General features: G+C 34.9%; 1 protein-coding gene across 1 annotated transcript in view; it reads left to right on the top strand.

Moving 5' to 3' along the window:
* Window positions 1-15125, top strand: part of LOC132553838 (myosin-VIIa-like) — a 37376-nt gene extending 22251 nt beyond the window's left edge. Inside the window, exons 11-29 of the mRNA XM_060218119.1 lie at window positions 256-665; window positions 1138-1289; window positions 2160-2341; window positions 3456-3568; window positions 4167-4333; window positions 5663-5757; window positions 5945-6006; window positions 6301-6453; window positions 6641-6746; window positions 7236-7386; window positions 7756-7794; window positions 10666-10758; window positions 11159-11271; window positions 11564-11682; window positions 12582-12648; window positions 12917-13033; window positions 13822-13905; window positions 14562-14681; window positions 15015-15125. Of these exons, the coding sequence (XP_060074102.1) occupies window positions 256-665; window positions 1138-1289; window positions 2160-2341; window positions 3456-3568; window positions 4167-4333; window positions 5663-5757; window positions 5945-6006; window positions 6301-6453; window positions 6641-6746; window positions 7236-7386; window positions 7756-7794; window positions 10666-10758; window positions 11159-11271; window positions 11564-11682; window positions 12582-12648; window positions 12917-13033; window positions 13822-13905; window positions 14562-14681; window positions 15015-15125 (2454 nt within the window). The remainder of the gene's footprint in view (window positions 1-255; window positions 666-1137; window positions 1290-2159; window positions 2342-3455; window positions 3569-4166; window positions 4334-5662; window positions 5758-5944; window positions 6007-6300; window positions 6454-6640; window positions 6747-7235; window positions 7387-7755; window positions 7795-10665; window positions 10759-11158; window positions 11272-11563; window positions 11683-12581; window positions 12649-12916; window positions 13034-13821; window positions 13906-14561; window positions 14682-15014) is intronic.
* The last annotated feature ends 6847 nt before the right edge of the window (window positions 15126-21972 follow it).

Below are 21972 nucleotides of genomic sequence, written 5' to 3'. Positions count from 1 at the left end.
TTAAGTTATGAAAGGACATTAGAGAAGCTAAGCATTTAAAATCTTTCTCTGTTGCTGTAATGGTATCCCCGAAGCAAAGTAGTATTTATACATGTTGTTCTGTAATATACATGTAATAAAAGTATTAGTCGATTTCCTTGAATCTATAGATTAGTTTTTTAAAAGCAAGTAAATGTGAATGAAAAGGTAATGCGTAAAATTAGTTCACGATTAACACAGATTTAAGTAATATTACACACCTGTTCAATATTGCAGGAAGAAGTTTTGGTCATGATGGCAGCTCAACGATATTTTGTAGAGCATGGAAGTGACTTGAATCCGGAGAAAATTGAGACTTTTCTCGCGAGTTGGCTTCCAGAAGAACACAAACGCGAAAAAGACCATGATTCTTGGGTTGTGAAAGTGACAAAAGTGCTTGAAACAGACATTTTGAAAAGCAAAATAAATGCCGACACCTTAAAGGCAGATGTTGTGACATTCGCCAAAAATAAATGGTTTTCCATGTTTTCCCGCTTCTATGATGCCAGTAAAATTCAAGGCCCTGATACGTCGTGGTCACAAGTGATTCTTGGCCTAAATTTCAAAGGCGTTCAGGTGATGGATGAGAAAGAGAATATCAAAATGCAGATTCCATTCATGGAGGTTGCAGCAGTATCTCGTAGCAGGTAAATCGAGCATGGATATTATTTGACCGCCTTAACTATAAAAAGCCGTTACCGTAATTGATCTGTGACATATTACATAGTCCTGAATATTTAAACACTCGCCTAGTATTGTCCTCTGCGTTTCCGGTGTTTGAAAAGGTGAGCGCTTTTAACAATTATACAACAAATACGATATATATATAAGTTGCCTTAGTTTACATCGTACAAAGTTTACATGGATTTTTTTTGTATAATGTGAAATGTTAAGGTGTCCTGATGGGGGCCTTATATTTCAGAACGGTAAACTAGGAAGTCGGATTTAGTTTCGCACAGAGGCTTACAAGAACACATCAAAAGCTCGCAAAAACACCCGCAATTAACATATACACTCACTTTGCATACGACATGAAGCAGGTTTGTTGCTGTTGATAAAACGTTATATCAAATTAAACCATCGCCGTATTATAACTATAACGTCGGCATTGATTTTCAGGCATACTGCAACGATTTCTACAGTAAAATCCGAGGAATATGTTATATTTTCACTTCATTCTGAGGATCTCTATCGTATGTTGTCTGTGTTCCTTGATGGGTTGAAGCGTAAATCAAAATACGGACTTGTGGTCCAGGACTGTTCACAATACGGTAAGTTGACCAGTCATGACCGCTGACCAAGACAACTATCTAATTAACTGCATAATAAACTCATAAACACGTAGCACGAGTATGCCAGCTATTTTTGGTTGTGTTTCAGGTACATTTTTTATCCTAACAAGTTGTTATGTTTGTATGGAGTCTACAGTGACTCGTTTTTAGGTAATTTGAATAACAGCACAGTTTTGAATCTTCGATTATGTCATTGCTTAGGATAGTACAAGTGTATGGCAGGGAACATGTCATCTTCGATACTCCAGGTGTTACAATCACTTTCGCTCTCTGAACCCCTGGAACCATCCTCGATACTCCAGGGGTTACAATCACTTTCGCTCTCTGAACCCCTTGGACAAGCCATGGCTAAATTGAAGTAATTTGATTGGATTCAGGAGAGGAAAAACCAATAAATAAGAGGCTGATAAGCTCCTTTTAAAGATTGTAAAGGAAAAACACCTTTAAAGCCATTACAATATATCGATATGCAACCTCGAGATTCGTTTGATGTACAGCAAAGGATCGTTTTAGTCTTCTCGTCTTGTCCATATTGTGTCGCACATGGAATCTTGGCGAGACATTTTTCTATGATGCACTGGAATATCGGGAATGGGAACATGTTAGATATATGATATTTGTGATGTTTATATCTAGATTCAATGTTAGGTATGTGTCTCCTGATTCCTGAAAACATAAAATAATTCACCTATGTCAAAGATGAAATAATCCTTGAAGCTTTAAACTCTAAATTTGAATGCGTGATATAAAGATTATCTTACATATAATATCGATATATGTCAGGTAATTGCTAAACACAATATTTTGTTTATAAACTTCCGAGTCAAAATTATCAACTTTTGATTAAAGATGGTGCAATAGGGCTCGGTGTACAAAAAGGTGACCTCATCAAACTCGATCATCAGTACGATCGCTTAAGAAATGCAGATGTTTTCAAGGGAACTTGTCAACGCACGGGAAAAGCCGAAACGATGCCTCGGGACCTTCTATACATACTTCCTGTCATTGATCAACCTACAAAAGACATGATGGTATGATGATCAGGTTTCATTTTCCTTTTTTTTGTTCAAAAGCTTTTTACAAGTAACCAGTGGTTAGTGAAATGTTAAAACACGATTCAAATAAAATTGGAAACATTTTTTATCATTTCATGGCTGTAGTTTTTAGAGACAGGAAGCACCAATATATATTTTTAATTGTTAATTTTGGCTTTAACCCTCTTGTTTTTTCAATAGAAACAATTTGAATGTTTCACGAACCATTGATAAACTCTTACTAATATAACAGATGCCAATTATAAGCAATATGAATTCAAAACAAATTACAGCAGAGTTTCGGTAGCAGTTGTCGATGAAGCAGAAGACGCTTAATCTTCCGGAAAACTTGGTCTTATTTAAAAAAAAAAAGTTTTTATAACGTTTGACTATCAGCAAACTCTACTACAACCTCGTGTTTTTCTTTTGCCTTTCGTAAGATCGAATGGATGTCAGACAGCTGTGCATAAAAATGGGCCAGTTTTCTAAACTATTATTTCTCAACAAATTTGTGTTTTAAAGATTCATTATGAGGAATGAAGCCTCATCTCATTCAGATGCAACTGCATGGATATAGAATTTTTACTTTTGGACCTTTTAGTTCTTGAGACAGACTTCTGTGTAAGGATATTGTGAATAATCATTGTAATTTGACGGATAAAATTAATGTTCCTACATGAATTTCGAATTTATGAAATTTTTATAATGAAACGCATCTTAAACTTTTACAGACCATGTGGTGAGGTTAAATTTAACGTGTTTCATAAATCACATACGAAATGGAACGAATACTAGATATTTCTATCTTTTGAATAATGTCAAGTACCATTGCAAATATCCGTGAAAAGAGCATTTGATAAGACTGATATTAGATTTAGATATTTGTAATGATATTACTTCATGTTTCTGTGGTGACGTCACAATGTATTTATCATCATAAACATACGTAGCGACGTCGCAATTTAAACAATGTGAACATGTCAGCCATTCACGGTTGTACTTGGTGGTAACATACGTATTTGCATAACACAGTGTATATTATTCGTTTTAATAAACTGATTAGATGTCCTTAGGTGATAAACCTCATAACTGATAACGTCATGTTCTGTAGGGAATGGTGACTGTACAACTGAGAAAGGAATTTAATCCATTTATTACGCTGGTGAACACTGAAAACAGGAAGGAGGAGCACAACTTACTCAATTTTTCAAAACACCACTTCCGGTAAGGCAGGAGCATTCAGGTATCAAATGTACCATTGCTTCCTTTGAATAAAAAACAAACTTCATCATACTTATCTGAATTGAAGTTTCAAAATTCCTTAATCAATTGTTCTCGGAATTCTAAGAGAAATGATTATCAAAGCAATATTTGAAGTGATGACTGAATCTGTTGCAATACTTAAGCGAAAATGTGGCAGTAGATCAGTGATGACTATAGGTAGTTACGCTGTCTGAAGTAAGTCGAACGTAAAAAAATGAACTAAATTGAATTACTATATTTCAATGGTTATAATCATTCTTTACCATGTTTGTTACACACACTACAAGTTGCATATTGAATTACAAGAAGATACATATACAAATAAGTATATTGTAAATGCTTTAATCTGTTTTATTTCACGAATTCGCAATTTCAGACGGTGAAAAAATACATTGAAATACTTTAATTTTATATTGGAGCCATGCTTCCATTAAAAAGTGAAACCAGTAGCAAGTATACAATAAAAAAACGCAAAGAATGAAAAAGATATTCACCGTTATCGTCAGACACGTGATCAATGTTATGATTTTCAGCAGTGTTTATTTCTTACTTTGCACAGATCATCAAACGAAAACAGGATGTCAAAAATTTTATCTAAAGCGTCGTTCAAAAAAGACAAATCCCCTCAACTGTGGCAATTCAGCAAGGAACCGCTGAAGAAACCTCTGCTCAAGAAGACGTGTTACAGGGAGGAACTGAGACAGACAAGCTGCAAATGCTTTCTGGATATCCTTTTATATAGTAAAACATAGCACGGATAATACCATTATCTGTCTCTTAGATCGAAATAGACATTGAACATTCAACTGAAGGAATTTACATGATATATAGCTTAGCTATCAATTTCATCAAAGCATTAGTACCTTCTAAGAACATCTACGTAGAATCAATCTGTGTTAGTGAACAACACTCCATTGAAGACCTGTACGATACATTATACTTACTTTGCGGAGGAACGGTGTGTCCGGTACAAAGACTCCTAACGGCCAGACATTATCGAACATTTTTATACTTAAAAATTGCTAAATTACTAACTGTCATAGGTACCGCGTTACAGTTTTAACAACTTCTGTTATGGACAAGAGCGTTTTGGGCTTTTGTACAGAATTAAACACTTGTCAAAAGACATATAATGAGCATTACATTTGAACAAAATTTAGAATGAAATGACGTTATATAATAAACCAATCTGTACCATTCTGCTGTCTCGTCCTTTTTGGACTCGTTAGTGATGCTAAGGGCCAAAGTGTTTGGAAGGTAGGACACGACAGAGTAAAAAAATAGGTGATCCAAAGAGATTTTACTATTTAGATGGACAGGTGAACTAACCCCATTATCACATTTTGTAATATATATCTGTAAGTATCTGATGATAGGAGTAGGACAGGTGTACATTCCGTACCTCTATTCAATTGAATTTAAAAAAATGTGGCATGGATTTTACGGCAATCGTCGGTGAATAAAGTCCACCAGCTGTGTCTACCATCTGCCATATCATGATTGTACACAAGACACACCAATACGTGTCTTAAACAAAAGTTTAATGCGGTACACTTTTATAACAAAAGTAGAAAAAGATGTACCAGACATTTTGGACTGTGCTATAGATTTAAACACTGCGAATTAAAAAGGTGTTGTGATTTGTTGTAAATTTTTTACTACAATGGCAGTCAAATGTGTGCAGTGTATAAATGTCAAACTATAAAATCACAGGGATAGATATACAGTGAATCCTCGCCTAACGACCACCTCAAAATTACCACCACACCGCTATTACGGGCACTTTTTTCAGTCCCGTTTTTTTCCACTATATATCTTTGTATTGGTCGCTTCAGTATTACGACCACTTCTTACAGTCCCAACGATCACTAATTAACAATAAGTGACCTCACAATTACGACCAAGTTCTGACCAGTGATTACCTGGTGGGCAGTGTACCACGAGCATGTGTGTCGTTCTCGAACATTGCTGTATGTACCAATAGATATGTACTTAATTATGCTTAACATACGGCATATTTTACTAAAATTCTGCAGATTCCTTAATTCTGTATACCGATCCAGCAGTTCATGGGAGATGCACCTAACAAGGACCACATATCGGACTTTGAGCTCGCAAATGACTGCATTCTCGAACCTTCTATGAGAAGTGTAAGTGTTACAGATAAACAATACAACACAGATGTTATTGACGATGAGCACAATTTTTTGTCTGTGTTGTTTTCAAGTTTGAAGTTTCGGATGACATTTGTATGTATCGTGTCTTGATTTCTCTATAGAATATAACTACAATTACACGTTCTGGCATCATTTTGCAAATATTTTGGTTTGATTTCAGAGGCACATGAGGGAAGAGGCGTACTGCCAACTTATAAAACAACTCACACATAATCCCGATAAGTATGTATAAACTGTAAATGTACTAATGTCTAATTGTTGCCTTCCAACATACATGATGAGTCTTTTGATCAACTTGATCGCCTATTCTTCTGAAATTAGTAAATACAAAATGTTTAATTGCAAAGCATTTGTCTTATTTCCTCTCTCTCTCCCCCTCTCTCTCTCTCTCTCTCTCTCTCTCTCTCTCTCTCTCTCTCTCTCTCTCTCTACGACGAACAAAAGTTCTACTTGTATGACACATATGTTATATTTAGACTTAAGAGTGGAAATATGTACCAACTGTTTTGAATGCAGGTCTAGTGAAGAAAGAGGATGGCAGTTGCTCGTTCAAATGTCTTCCACCGTGATCCCTGGGAGTGATCTGGTTGAGGAATGTGAGCTCTTCATGAAAGGAAGTTCTCATAGAATGGCCGCACCATGCCTTGATCGGTTTCAGACAACGAAACGGTAAAAACCTATAGATATTGTCAAACTTTGAAGATATTACGTATTTCTTAAGTAAACGTGAAAATCTCTTTAAAAGTATCCATAGTGAGAATTGATATCTTTGTAGTGAAGAGCACAGACGTAATACCTAATCAAACAGTATTTGTCATTATGGAATCTTCTAAATTAGTCAATATTTCTGTTTCAGTGACGGATTTAGACAATACCCACCTCACCAAAAAGAGTATGAACTACTCAGGTCACAAGAGAGAACAATCAAATTTGATGTCGTCTTGCCGTTTAATGAACGACAGGTTTGTAACAAATATGATGTACTACCGACTAATATTGAATTTTCAAGGGGCCGAGGTAACCCAGTCGGCAGAATATTGACCCGTGTAAGATTCGGGGTGTATGGTGCAATGCTACATACATTTTTAGGAGCATAGGGACGTGTTGACGTGGTCGTTACTTTACGCAAGGAACTTTACCCCAAGTAATCTCGATAGCATGCAAATGGCTTCCCGTATGGCGTTCAATGAGATAACAGCCAGCTACTACAAGTGGATCCCGCCTCAAAATTATACTAGCTGTTTACAGGGCGATAACAGGGCGGTAACTCAGGAAAATCATTATTGAATTTCTGTTTTGTGAACAATGAATCGTTTGTTCCCGACTAAATCGGCAACATTTTATCGTGATTATTTCGTTTTGTTTAGAACTAAAGCACGAATCATTGAAGACATTTTAAAAAAGTGGAACCTTATTAAATAAAGACGCCTATTTTCTTTTTCTATTCTCAGACAGTAGAAGTGGAGAACACCAGTCGAGTATTTAACATCAAACAACAGCTCCTGACGAAGTTCGACCTACTCGACTCGGCGATGGAATACGGCTTATTCTTCGCTCTTCGAGATAGAGGTCCACAATATTCATCTACCAATTCCAAAACGAGTGTGTGTCCTTTCACTTGCCATATCGCTAAGATTAGTGGATTTCCTTATTGTTCGGAATAAGTGGGATGGGAAATCCTGGGTTACAAAACCCTGGGTTAGATATCAGCTGGCGATGATGCTAGAGATCGGTGCATGTATTGTAGATGTTCATTTAGTAGATGCTATTTAATGATTTTTTTATCTAAACATATTTAATGTGAATGATTAATGTAAAGGCAGTGTTCTATATATATTATCTGGACGAAATTTACAAGTTATATCAGAAGACTTTTAGTGCAACCTTAGAATATTGAACCAGGAAATAGTAAATGTTTACTAGATGCTCTAATTATGTGCTCACCTGTTATAAGTTCAGATCTATTTTCAGCCTCGGATCCCAAACATGGGTCGGAATTCAAAATAACAGGCAGGTCTTTAGAACGCCTGTAGTTGCAAACAATGCATTCATTCCTTTCTCTTTCATGGAATCCACTGATCATAGTTGATGCTATATGTTCAATATATATTCACTGAAATCAAGGTGTTCCAAGTGGCGTCGAATAAGGTCATAATAATTCAAAAATGTAATTTACTTAAAATGCGACGAAAAGAAAAACAAAAATTAATAGTTACAAGCTTATTGTATGGCGTAACATGGAATATCTTGGTTGTTGCCAGTTTCATCCATGCCTTATGAAACTTAAGATAATTCAGACGAACGAGAAATTGTGTATAGGTAAATGATTAATTTCTAGGTGAATGTTTACTGGTGGTGCTGTAGATGATTGATTTGTCCGCTCTTACGAGTACATTGTGATATTCGACACGTCATCCAGCTATTATTAAACATGTTTTACAAAAGAGTTTAAGAAAGCGAAGTACTGGAAACGTACAATTGTTTTTGTTTAAAGAAAATAAAAATTTCCTTACTGTCATGAATAAATATCTGAAGTAGTATATCACTCGGTTTGTCAATTTAATGCATAATATTTTATGTAAGTAGGCAGGGTTGAAACTGGTTAACTTGGCAAAGTGTGGTATCATGGTTAATCTGTTATAAGGATACGTCGTTGATCACATAAACGTCAACTGTAAAATAGTGTAGCTGATTGTTTCATATATACTCGCACTTTTCAGCTTTAGTTAATATCTATTAACATGTCTCTCTGATAACCTTCCTCTACATCACTGACTGAAGAAGAAGTACCTTTCACTCTGATGTATTCTGCTCAGCTGTATAAATGGTATACTCTCATTATGTGACATTGTCATACTTGTTCAACAAAGTGCATAGCGGTGCACCAGCGTTTTATTGAAAGCCAGCATTTTGAGAGCGATGCTTCTCCATTATAATATACTCTTCTTGGAACCATAGTATATAATGTTATTGTTATGTTATATTAATTTGCATAAAGTACATTTTAAAGGCGATTTATGGAATACATTAACTTAGCTAATCTTTATCATATAGTGGGAAATGGGTACTAATGATAGAGTTAAAGTGTTGCTCACTCTATGGATTTATACATATATACTTTTATATTTTTACTAACATATAATTGTGAGGTTAAAATATTCAGAAAAAATCCAGGTGAAAGAAACATTAATCCTATAAATAGGAAATATGATGTCAGGAAAATAGGAAGAACGCTTAAATATTCATATTCAAAATATTTAAAACACTACTTTTTATTCCATGCCTTGATTTTATCATTTCCTACCAGGCAAAGGTCTCATTTACTCATATATTGTTGGTATGTATCGTCCTTGATATCATATTTGCGTTTTGGGTTCATATGCACTTTGGGTGATGTCACGTGACAGGATATGGAGCAACATTGATAGCAGTATCGAATTATGTATTGTGCAACCTCTAAACAACATTAATTTGATACCAAAATTATATTATCAGAAAGAGCATTGTCTAAATCATACTGTTTTAATGTATAAGAACGATAAATCGCGAGATGTGTCAAAGCTAGAGCATTATTTTTTCATGCAAAAATGAGGAGTTATGTTAATTAATCTTTTAAGTTACAATAAGATTCAGATTAGATTTATTTGTTATATTTATTCTATGGCACATTTACTTCCATTTTCATGTAGGCTAAAAGGTTGCAGCACTCTTCAATAATGAACATCGATGTTGATGCTATTCGAAATGAATTAAAACCCTTTTGTGGTACTTGATCACGCCTCTATAATAACAAAGTTGGTTTCAGTTCAGAAATGGTTTTAAAAAAACATTCAAATACTGTAAGAGTCATAAACCTTAAGTTCATAATGTTACTTTGGCGATATCGCGTATTAGCGTTCAAGCATTTATTATCGTGTTGATTGTTAAAAATACATTATGAATTAATGTTTGATCCAAAACCAAACTCTGGGGCCAAGGAACCACTAGATGCAGATAAGGAATGTGTGTCACTTCAATCAGTTAAAATGAAGTTACTTTTAACTAACATACATAATATACATTTGTTATTTTAACAAATACACTATACATATTTCATTCATTCATGTCAGAATTTCCATCGATCAAATATTGACATAAGGTGTGCAGATGCACTTATACTTGAAAATACAGCAAGGTGTTCTGCGAACATTTATAATACAGGTTAAAAATATTTTACAGGTTTTGGCTTTCTTTGAAAGTATGCTTCCTATTCTTTAGCCGTTGAACAGAACCTTTTTATGTAGTAGTACTAATAGTTTGGGCCATACGCTGCCTTTTTCTATAACTGCACTCATTGCATAGTTCTGAACAAATCTGTTGCTCCTTCACAGGAATTTGCTGATTATGCTGAGAGAAGTAAAACAAAAGAAAATCTCCCTTCGCAATGTTTTTATAATTGTACTTTCTCCTCTCTGTGTTTTTTCCTGTATAATAATCTTCACGTGCACAACACACAAGGTATAACTTTCGTTTTGTTTATAAGTTATTATGTTCCACCTCTATAGGTTTTTTCCGAATATTTTTAATATCTTTATAAATGATAATAAATGACAGATGTCTCCAGAGCTATAATGTTTATTGAAATCTTGATAATACTGCTGAAATATTTCTGTCTATATAGAATGAACATACCAATAAACATCTAAGGATGCAAGGATGCATGAACATACTTATAAAAAGACATTTATTCGAAATATGCATGTACATATAAGTTTACTTTTGTATTGAGCTTAACCATATTTTTAACATTATACAATTCATTTTTGAGAACAATTCTTTAACTCCCATTATCTGATATTTTGAATTAATCTGAATTATCATTCGAACTTTATATACTTTTAGTGTTAAGTGCCAATGATGGCGACTATTTTATGGATGCTCTGTGCCACGTGGAACGATTCTGGACAAAGCTTTCACACTCGGGGAGAGCTAGTCGTAAGTTGAAATAAAATAAGTTACTGTAAACTCTACAAGATGCTTTAGCGATAACCTCATGAATTGCGCTAATTTTCGATAATGCACTAGAATTATTCGTGCTAAATTAAGCACATTTAACGTATTAAAGATTGTAAAATAAACACCTTACATTAATATTCTATTAGATACAGTTAAGTATAATAATGAATTGAAGTGCATCGCTCTTGCGTCCTTCTTGGACTCGTACTTGATGTGAGTGCCTAAGTAGTTGATGTTTAATACATCTGATACTTCAGCATTTGTAAGATTGCGATTAATTTCAGACACATTGCCTGAAAATTGATTTGTGTAATATATCGATGCCACTGATAATCATACCAGTCATATCATGCACTTGTCTCTTGATTTATATCTACAGAATCAGAAGCGGGACCTCCACCAGCGCCACATGTGTTTTTTATGAAGAAAATATGGGTAAATGCCGAACCTGGTCAAAACAGACATGCAGACTCAATATTCCATTTTCCGCAGGTAGATACATTTGATATGTTGCACTTCCTAATGATTGGTCCAACAAGAGTTGAGAGTTGTTCATTGTTGATCAGTTCTCAGTCGTCCAAGCATATTCCAATACCAACGTGATCAATTTCGTTCATTTTTCGAAACTTATATTTAATACAAACAAGTTTGCTTGAGTCGACATATTTTTCAAAACTTTCTTGAGAACGTGACATTAATTACTTGGATTTTGTTTTTATTGAATTTGAGTCTTGATTATGATTATGTCGACATGTAGGTATATTCCTGTGTTTGTTTCTGACAGGAATTGCCAAATTACCTTCGCGGTTTCCACAAATTCTCCAATGTCGACCTAGCCAAGATGGCCGCCTTCATTTACCGGGGTCAGTTTGGGGATGATATGGCAGGGATGATCAATTTCCAGTAAGTCGAGACTTATCATGAAAAGTAGTTTCTTTGCAGTAATTTTATCATGAACAACTGCTGATTGTTGAGTCAATATTACTGTTTAGACAAAATGTTAAAGTCATGTTTGTGGTGTAAACATATATTTCCAAACGCCGAGAGAACAGTAAACGCTTATAGAAATCCATTTAAAATTCAGATCTAAAGGTCAAGGGTCATATTAAGCAAACGTACGAAGATCATGTCTGTAATACATGCACAACCGAGAATCTAAAACACCAAAACATTGATAATCTAAACAGCTATGGAAATGCAGAAGAAATATTAGGATATTTTCGTATGTATAGCTTCATGCTGAAGGTGTCGAGAGATCTGTTTATGCTTCCCGAAGGGAGAGCATATAGTCGGCGCACCATCCGTCCTTAAATTTGTTCGTCCGTTCGTCATAATTTTGTGCGGAGCACATCAACATGAAACTTTATAGGTAGATAGATCTCAAGAATGAAAAGTGCAGTATACAAGAACCATAACTCTCTTTTGCATAATTTAGGAGTTATTGAAACTTTATATTGCATTGGTACTAAGAGAATGTGCAGTATACCAAATACAGGGTATGTAACTGTGTGCTTAATTACAGAATTATTGCTTTTTGATTACATTTTGTGTCCAACAGAGCCGTTTTATTAGAGCATTCCTGTTTTACTGATACTCTTGTTATAGTTTTGTTTTTTGTTTTGTTTTTTTATCATTATTATTTGTATGATCTGCTGACATCAAAGTATCGTTGTCTGCATGTTGAGACTGCCATTTCATGTTCTAAATTCAACGTTTATAAGACCCAATTAAGATCCACATTGACATAAGAACTTAACGCCTTATAACCTAAAGATCAATTGTTTAATATGTTATTTTCATAGCGAAAACATTAATGCTCTGATCCCTCGGACCCATGCCAAAACCAAATCAGTCGAGGAGTGGCGAAAGGTCAGTACAATATTCACAGATACTTCATTACATAATACTCAATGTTATCAAGAATATGTAAAAATAATAAGAACAATAGGACCTTAGTTATAGGTACATCTTGCCAGGAACAATGCTTGATCGCATCCGAATAACGTGCATTTTACTATATATAAAACTATTTTATCTTCTTTTTTTCTGGTGATGATAATGGTTTCTTTTGTGGTGTCTTATATGTAAAGATGTTGTAACTGGTCAGAGTTAATCACTTGAGTACTTATCTGAACAGGCCGTACAGACCAATCTACAGCTGACCAAGGCACTTTCTCCAGACAAGGCCAAGGTAGAATTCCTGAAAACCATTTGGACATGGCCAACGTATGGGAGTGTCTTCTTTGAAGTCAAGGTCAGTTATTCTACGTATTCTACTGAGATTGCGGATTGATAACCTAACTCCAAGACCAGGGATACATTAAATAGTTTTAATATATGACATCACGTTAAGTTCATTAGACTCAATAGTGTACAACTAAACGATTGTACAAAAGACGGCATGTTCAATACAAATATATACATAATTAAATAAAGTGGAGCCCAATAGTGAATTAAACATACAACTGTGTCATCCTTCTAGAACTTGTTCATGATGCTAGGAGCTTAGATTTTGAAATCGCGAAGAAGGTAACTGGGAAAATACAAAGTGTGATCCAAAACAATGACAAATTCTTTATTTGGAGGCGCACAAATAATCCAATAAATTTCATAACAGCCATACAGTTGATGCTATAAAAAGTATATTCTGAACCGTGCTACTTTCCGAATTAATTAAAATGAAGCATGCATGTGACGATAAATCTAGGATGATAATAGTCCACCAGCACTATTTATCAACTGTTATCTCGAAGATTGTACATAATATATAAGTGAGAAAATATTTGAAAATGCATTGAACAGTAAAGTATGCATGTTTCATCTTACGTATATTTTGGAAAAGAGCATATGTATTTACCTTTATTTGGTTTAGACGAGAAAATATTACTACTTTTACACCAATATATATTGATATATAATGATAATATACTTGACCTTTACTTAATTTCCTTCAGATGTCATTGTATATCCCAAATATATTTCACCAAAACTTCTGACAATTGGGACGAGTCATTCTTTTGATATTTTGAAATTCTTTTGCAGCAAAGGATGATGAAAAATATGCCAAAGTATTTATTGCTTGCTGTCAATCCAAATGGCGTGTTATTACTAGATCCGGATTCCAAGGTGGGTTTTGTTTTATGGTGCCTTTATCCCATTTAGTCGGTAATAATCTTTGACATAATCGGCGACGTGTGAGAAAAGCCAGAGAAACTGTTTTGCTATGGGATTTCAATTATTGTTTCTCGTGCTTCTTAACTGTAATTTTCGGAATGAACTAGCTCTAAAACATTGAAATAACTATCAATGATATGGCTATTTTATGTTAAAATATGCTGTTACATGTATCTATTTTGTATTCTCACTTTCAAACGCTTCTCCATAAATGCATTAAATTGTGATCATGTGATTATGTTTACGTTTCTCTGAAAAAAATGACATCAATTTATCTCTGGTTCAGCATCACAGTTGTCTAAAATCCGACGCCACGATGCATCGTTAACAATGTTATTTTAATAACAAATTGTGAATTCTAATATATGTATTTGTACGAATATATCCCTTAAAGAAATCAATAATGATTCTGTTACCTATTCCATGTATCTAGTGTTCCAGCATTTTATACCACAGTTCACGAAATCAGGTATTCGCGAATCTATATGTAGAGATAAGTTCGCGAAATCTAAATGATATACTGTATGTATTACTCGTGACTCCTTTGTGTGTTACATTCAAAACAATGGCAGTTTACTCGGATGTGTTTTCTTTTCCCTGCATTGTAGGATATTTTGGCTAGTTATGATTACGGCAAAATTCCAAACTGGGCCTACGACGAATATTCCTTTACGCTTGTGGTTGGTGAATCGTCAAATGCTACAAAAATCTTCTTTGAGACAAGTGTGGTAAGTAACCTGTATATTTTGTACACACTAAATTAGTTTCTTGACTTTTGATATCCTTTGTGATTGAATCTAGATTTATGCATATTTTTAGCATTGGCTTGTACAGTGGAGAGATACTTATTTTTGTCTGACGATGGTGGCCGTGTAGATCTCGTACACTACGTACGTCAGTGTTAGTAAGCTCCACACTGGTCATTTGTCTGATGAAGGTGGCCGTGTAGATCTCGCACACTACGTACGTCAGTGTTAGTAAGCTCCACACTGGTCATTTGTTTGATGAAGGTGACAAATGTACTCATCGAAACGTTATCTGTGGATTATCTATAATTTCAGGGACACAACATTGACGACATTGTAATGTCATATGTAGCATGGACAATGAATACGCACATCAGGAAACGTCCCAAATACGCTGGTGTGACCGTCGGTGAATCAAGCTGCTAATAGGGCCTTGTTAACATTGAAGGCACTGCTGTAAAGATCAAAGATAGTACATTCTAATTTAGATTCAGCACCAGCAAAAAGATCTCATTCATAATACATTCCAGTTGGAGGTGAAAAAGACTAGCGGAAACGGTTGATATGAAACTAATGTTCAAGTTTGTTTGGAGAAGATATATAATAAGCTGAACAAAGTGTTGAAATTCTAATATTCCATAGTTCGAGGTTTCAACAAAAACAGGATAAAAATACCTTCACTGACGTCTTGAAAATGGTTTTCTGTTTTAATATTATTTTGGAGAGTTTTTTCACTTCCGAAAAATATAGAGTTATCAAGCTATTGTTAATTTTCATTTCATATACTTCAATTTTTGTATTTCTTCTTGTTAATTGAAAGAAAAAAAGTTTTCGCATATACTATGCTACGAAATAGTTTATATCATTGGACCATGTTAAGTTAAATGTCTCATTGCACATAATTTAATGCAAGATTTCACCAAACTGTAAAGAATTTACAATTTATATCATTGAAATCTATATATTCAATTATATTGATAAGTATTATAAATTCGATAGAATACACAATGAGCTCAGTTTTAGTGGTGTGCATAATACATGTAATATCAGAATTTATTACACGGGGAACAACTGGGTTTTTTTTATCAATATATGGTATTTATAAGATTTACTTTTATAAACAAGACAAATATTTGTTTCGATAAAACAAATATTTTCAACATTTTGATACAACAATATAGAACCTTGTTGTTTAGGAAAAATGAGCCATATTTGTTAAATTCAGTTGTGCCCTTATGCGGACAAAGTGAATTGACTTATACTTGTAAATGTCAGGGGATCGTTATAATGAGGTGATGTTGATCATATTTGTATTTGTGTTCATTTTACAAACATATTTGCAATCAATAAATAGACATATATCCATTGTTTTGTTCCAAATGATGTTACCATATGTGTTGATTTTAAATATGTAACATAGTTATTGTCTTTCAAAATCCATATCATATTTTAGTTTATATTATAGTGGCATTTTGTTGTTTTATAAGGTTCTGGCTGTTTCAAATGTGCCTTGTCCAAGAGACGATATCTTTAGTTTTCCAACCTTTTAAACAATTTTTACATTGTCAACAGGAATGTACATTGGAAAATGAGAACTTGTTGTTTTGACTAAGAGAGACGATGTCTTTAGTTTTCCAAACTTTTAAACGATTATTACATTATCAACAGGAGTGCACATTGAAATATAACTTCTAAATAAATGTTACAACCAAGTAATAAACTATGTTTTCAATCTGAGATAATTTAAATAACGAAAACTGCTGAACATTTCGGTTAACCTTCGGTAAAGCTAGTAGTGCCTCGGCTGCTAGCCCCTGTGGTTTATTGGATGTGGTACATTGTGGACAGGAACGTAAACAAATCCACAACTTGATATCAAATCCCAGTTATATCTATTAACGATGAGATATGTAACATGTGATGTTAATACTTTAGAGAAAATCTACTTTTGATAGTTTATTAGATATTGTACAATATACACTTGGCGAGAGTTTTAAAGTCACACTTCATCGCCAGTCATGCGTTGTATAACGTTTGTACAAATGTGCCCTAATATCAAGGGGCGTCTCCATAACAAATACTTGGAAATAGATGTGTGGTGTCAAATTTTAAGCCCGTGTTATATTGCCACTGCTACCACGGGTTTCTGTCTAGATCTAAAAGAAGTTATTAGATGTAGTCTAAGTACTTGTTTCTGTTAAATTTTTATTTGGTTCTCTTAGATCATCCGGTGATGTTCTATCTAATGATATTAGTAGATTCAACTTACCGTCCTCATAATGGTTTGTATCTCATAAATATTCAGCGAAAATCAAAATAGAATCTTTTGGACGCAGCCATTGGATTTACAAACTGTAGAGTAACAAACAGGCTGTGTTGTAGTTGTTACTAACATTTATACATTAATAAACCAATTATAATCATATGGAGAACGTTTTACTTTGAAATAAATATATATCGAATCTTGTCACATCTTCGTGTTACTGTATCAAAACGGTTACTTAAAAACGTTTGATAAGAGAAATGATCCTTTACAAAAATGTATGGTTATACAGAGTCAGTCTTTACAGAAATGTACGCTTATACAGAGTCCGCCTTTACAGAAATGTATGGTTATACCGAGTCAGCCTTCACAGAAACGTATGGTTATACAGAGTCAGCCTTTACAGAAATGTATGGTTATACAGCATCAGCCTTTACAGAAATGCATGGTTATACAGAGTCCGCCTTTACAGAAATGTATGGTTATACAGAGTCAGCCTTTATTGAAATGTATGGTTATACAGAGCCAGCCTTTAGAGAAATGTATGGCTATACAGAGTCAGCCTTTACAGACAGGGTTGGCTACACACAGATGGCCTTTACAGACATGTTTGTCTATACACAGTTGGCCTTTACAGACAGGGTTGGCTATACACAGTTGGCCTTTACAAACATATTTGGCTATACACAGTTGTCCTTTACGGACAGGGTTTGTTATACACAGTTGGTCTTTATAGACAGGGTTGGTTATCACAGTTGGCCTTTACAGACAGGGTTGGCTATACACAGTTGGCCTTTACAAACATGTTTGGCTATACACGGTTGTCCTTTACGGACAGGGTTTGTTACACACAGTTGGTCTTTGCAGACAGGGTTGGTTATACACAGTTGGTCTTTACAGACAGGTTTGGCTATATACAGTTGGCCTTTGCAGAAATGTATGGTTATACAGAATCAGCCTTTACCGGATTGTATGGTTATACAGAGTCAGTCTTTACAGAAATGTATGGCTATACAGAGTCAGCCTTTACAGAAATGTATAGTTATACAGAGTCAGCCTTTACAGAAATGTATGGCTATATAGAGTCAGCCTTTACCGGATTGTATGGTTATACAGAGTCAGCCTTAACAGAAATGTATAGTTATACAGAGTCCGCCTTTACAGAAACGTATGGTTATACAGAGTCAGCCTTTACAGAAATGTATGGCTATACAGAGCCAGCCTTTACAGAAATGTACGGTTATACAGGGTCAGTCTTTACAGCAATGTATGGCTCTACAGAGCCAGCCTTTACAGAAATGTACGGTTATACAGAGTCAGCCTTTACAGAAATGTATGGCTATACAGAGTCAGCCTTTACAGAAATGTATGGCTATACAGAGTCAGCCTTTACCGGATTGTATGGTTATACAGAGTCAGCCTTTACAGAAATGTATAGTTATACAGAGTCCGCCTTTACAGAAACGTATGGTTATACAGGGTCAGTCTTTACAGCAATGTATGGCTCTACAGAGCCAGCCTTTACAGAAATGTACGGTTATACAGAGTCAGCCTTTACAGAAATGTATGGCTATACAGAGTCAGCCTTTACAGAAATGTATGGCTATACAGAGTCAGCCTTTACAGAAATGTATGGCTATACAGAGTCAGTCTTTACAGAAATGTATGGCTATACAGAGTCAGTCTTTACAGAAATGTATAGTTATACAGAGTCAGTCTTTACAGACAGGTTTGGTTATACAGAGTCAGCCTTTACAGAAATGTATGGTTATACAGAGTCAGCCTTTACAGAAATGTATGGTTATACAGAGTCAGCCTTTACAGAAATGTATGGTTATACAGAGTCAGCCTTTACAGAAATGTATGGTTATACAGAGTCAGTCTTTACAGAAATGTATAGTTATACAGAGTCAGTCTTTACAGACAGGTTTGGTTATACAGAGTCAGCCTTTACCGGATTGTATGGTTATACAGAGTCAGCCTTTACCGGATTGTATGGTTATACAGTGTCAGCCTTTACCGGATTGTATGGTTATACAGAGTCAGCCTTTACAGACAGGTTTGGTTATACAGAGTCAGCCTTTACCGGATTGTATGGTTATACAGTGTCAGCCTTTACCGGATTGTATGGTTATACAGAGTCAGCCTTTACAGACAGGTTTGGTTATACAGAGTCAGCCTTTACAGAAATGTATGGTTATACAGAGTCAGTCTTTACAGAAATGTATGGTTATACAGAGTCAGCCTTTACAGAAATGTATGGTTATACAGGGTCAGTCTTTACCCCTGTGGCTCCTGATTTGAAAATAAACTTATTGTACTGTATTGTAATGTATTGTCAGCCTGTGATTTCATTTCCATAAGTACGTTAATATTTACCCTCCAATACATGTGCGGTAAGCCATCTTGACATCACCCAAATTCTCCCCACCATAATCCACACGTCATATGTCTGCTTAGCTAAGTATGTCATGTCTTTCTAAGTTAATTTCCATTTTGCTCTGAATACACACATCACTAGATGGTTCCACTTCGCTGAACTGCAGCTCCTGTACATGCCCATCAAAGTAGAGACGGTATTCTTCACATGACTTGTAGGCCTTCAGTTTACGTTTATCGTATGTTAATGTTTTATCTATAAGGAAATTTAACACGTCATATAGACTGTTGTCTGGTATGTAAATCTGCAGTGAAATCGTTTAGCGCAAACGGATCTGATATCCCGTACAGACTTCCGGGAGAAAGGGATCGATCATCATCTTTACATGTCAGAAATCAGGATCCATGGGTAAATTTATGGTTTCTACTGCTTTACACAAATCTATCAATTGTGGCTTGTTTAAATTTGTGGTGGAAATACCTCTGATTTTCAGATAGCGCTGCAGCTCGGGCACTTTCATGACAAGAAACGTCACTCGCTATGTTGTTATAGTAAACAAAAGCCGAGGAATGTCGGGTGTCACGTGACTAAGTGGATTCTAATCAAGGAGCCGGACGTGGTAAAAGACTAACATGAAAAGAGTCTAATAGGCATTACATTAATCATTATATGGATTGTTCGGTAATTACCGTTAAAAAACATTCTCTAATAATTTTGTACTTACAAACAAGTCCTTCTTCACAAACAAACCATTTCCCTACAGACATGTGTGTAGGTTGAAATCTTCCCGCGACAAACTTCTAACCTAGCAGGAGAATTCCGCGCTAAGGGCGATAACTCCTACTGTATTTTCAATTTTGATTACTTGTTGTGGTAATGACGAGAATACTGGATACATGTGTCAGTACTATTTGTAAAAATCTTTTTGGTTGAGCATGAACCAATTTTGTGTATTTTTAAACTAAATTATATCTTGTTTATTTTAACTGCCTTTTGAAATTTTGTACATCTGTTGAAAAGATAGTGCAATACGGTCATTCGTACATAGAACACGATTTAGTTACAAGCGATCTACGTCTAGTAAGGGAATCCTTGAAGACTTTTTTTAATATTTTGTTTTATTTTAGACATGTAGAGTGTGAATGATTAATTATTTTCAATGTAATATATCTTCAAACGACAGTTTGAAAGAATTATTTCATTTTTATTTGCTTGCAGGCCATTACATTAGTAGTTACGCATAATGCTGTTTAATTTTGATATCACCCATGTATCGACTGCTCAAAAGTTTGACTGTAAATTACTGGGGTAGCTATTTTTTCTTTTGATAGTTATTTACAATAGTTGTAGAAAGAGGTGCATTTGCACCGCAGGTAACAAGGTCCTGTGTGCAGTAATACCCGTATGTATCGACTGCGCATGGCCCTGGGTATGAGATTCCCGGATGTTCTGCTGCGGCGCCATTAAAATGACAGACAAGTAAAACCTGACTGTCCTTGTTTTGTAGGTAAGTACTAGAGAATGTTGTTTGATTGTGATTTCATGTGACTAAATGGTGTGGTAAGTAACCAGGATCATAATTGCTAAGGGTAAGTGTTCAGGAAATCCAACATTTGAGTAATTTTACGAATAATTGAAGCGAGGTGTTTGATCGCCTCACCACTTAGTTCGCACCATGCTCGCGGGTTAGTCAATCTTAACGATAGTTGTCAGGAGTTGTTGGAATTCCATTGTAGTATGTTCGTATATTCCCCATTTCCATTGTAATGATACATATTAACATAGTGTTGCATGGTTGCACAGTAGTTATATCCTGATGCAGTTTGATTAACAGATTGGTGTATTGTATGTTGACGGAGCCTCAACTTTTGTTATTCGAGTTATCCCCCTTTATATGGATGGTACATGTCAGTTGGAGATTATCAGGCCAATATATAGGCAAGATTTCGCTAATGAAATTTTATTGTCAAAGTAGTTTATCCAATAAAAAACAAACAAAATCATGCAAGTATGGAGAATAAACAGTGTTTATATATTAAAGTTGTTTTATTTTTATCGTCATATGAAAAAACAAAATGATCTAATTGATTAAATAACAAGGAAGCAGCACAAGTTGTACGCCGCCAGTGGATAAATTATAGGCAAAAAGTGTGACATTTCTGCAGTAGTGAAACTTCTAGTCGTATTTATTAAATGCCTGAAGAATTGTGGTGCTGTAAAAGTTGTTAATCAACTGCAAAATGATCGGTCTATCGATAAAAACGCTTGTTTTGTACAGGATTTGATTAATGCTGAAAAAAAGGATTGAAAATAGACTAATGTACGTAACTTTTCGTATCAACAAACGTTACGTGCACGTTTCCCTCAGTAAATTTGTTTGGAAACGCATCATCGATACTGCATTTGCAAATTTACGAAGTGTCAACACCAGGTACAATATGGTTGTTGTAATTTTCATCAATCAACTGAAGTTCGGAAAATATATCGGGTTATAAAATATAATTAATTCTCGTGTCCAAACTACCCTAAAATACCCCCTCTCTTTGGAACAGTTGTATTTCTGTAACAGATCGCGTAACGATAATGTTTTTTGCGACATTTCGACCCGCTCCCAGTAACGTTAACATATG

This window comes from Ylistrum balloti, unplaced genomic scaffold, assembly GCF_031769215.1.
Source record: "Ylistrum balloti isolate Yb309-2 unplaced genomic scaffold, AGI_CSIRO_Ybal_v1 Utg370358, whole genome shotgun sequence".
Classification (NCBI taxonomy): Eukaryota; Metazoa; Mollusca; class Bivalvia; order Pectinida; family Pectinidae; genus Ylistrum; species Ylistrum balloti.
This window is presented reverse-complemented; position numbering and strand designations above follow the sequence as displayed.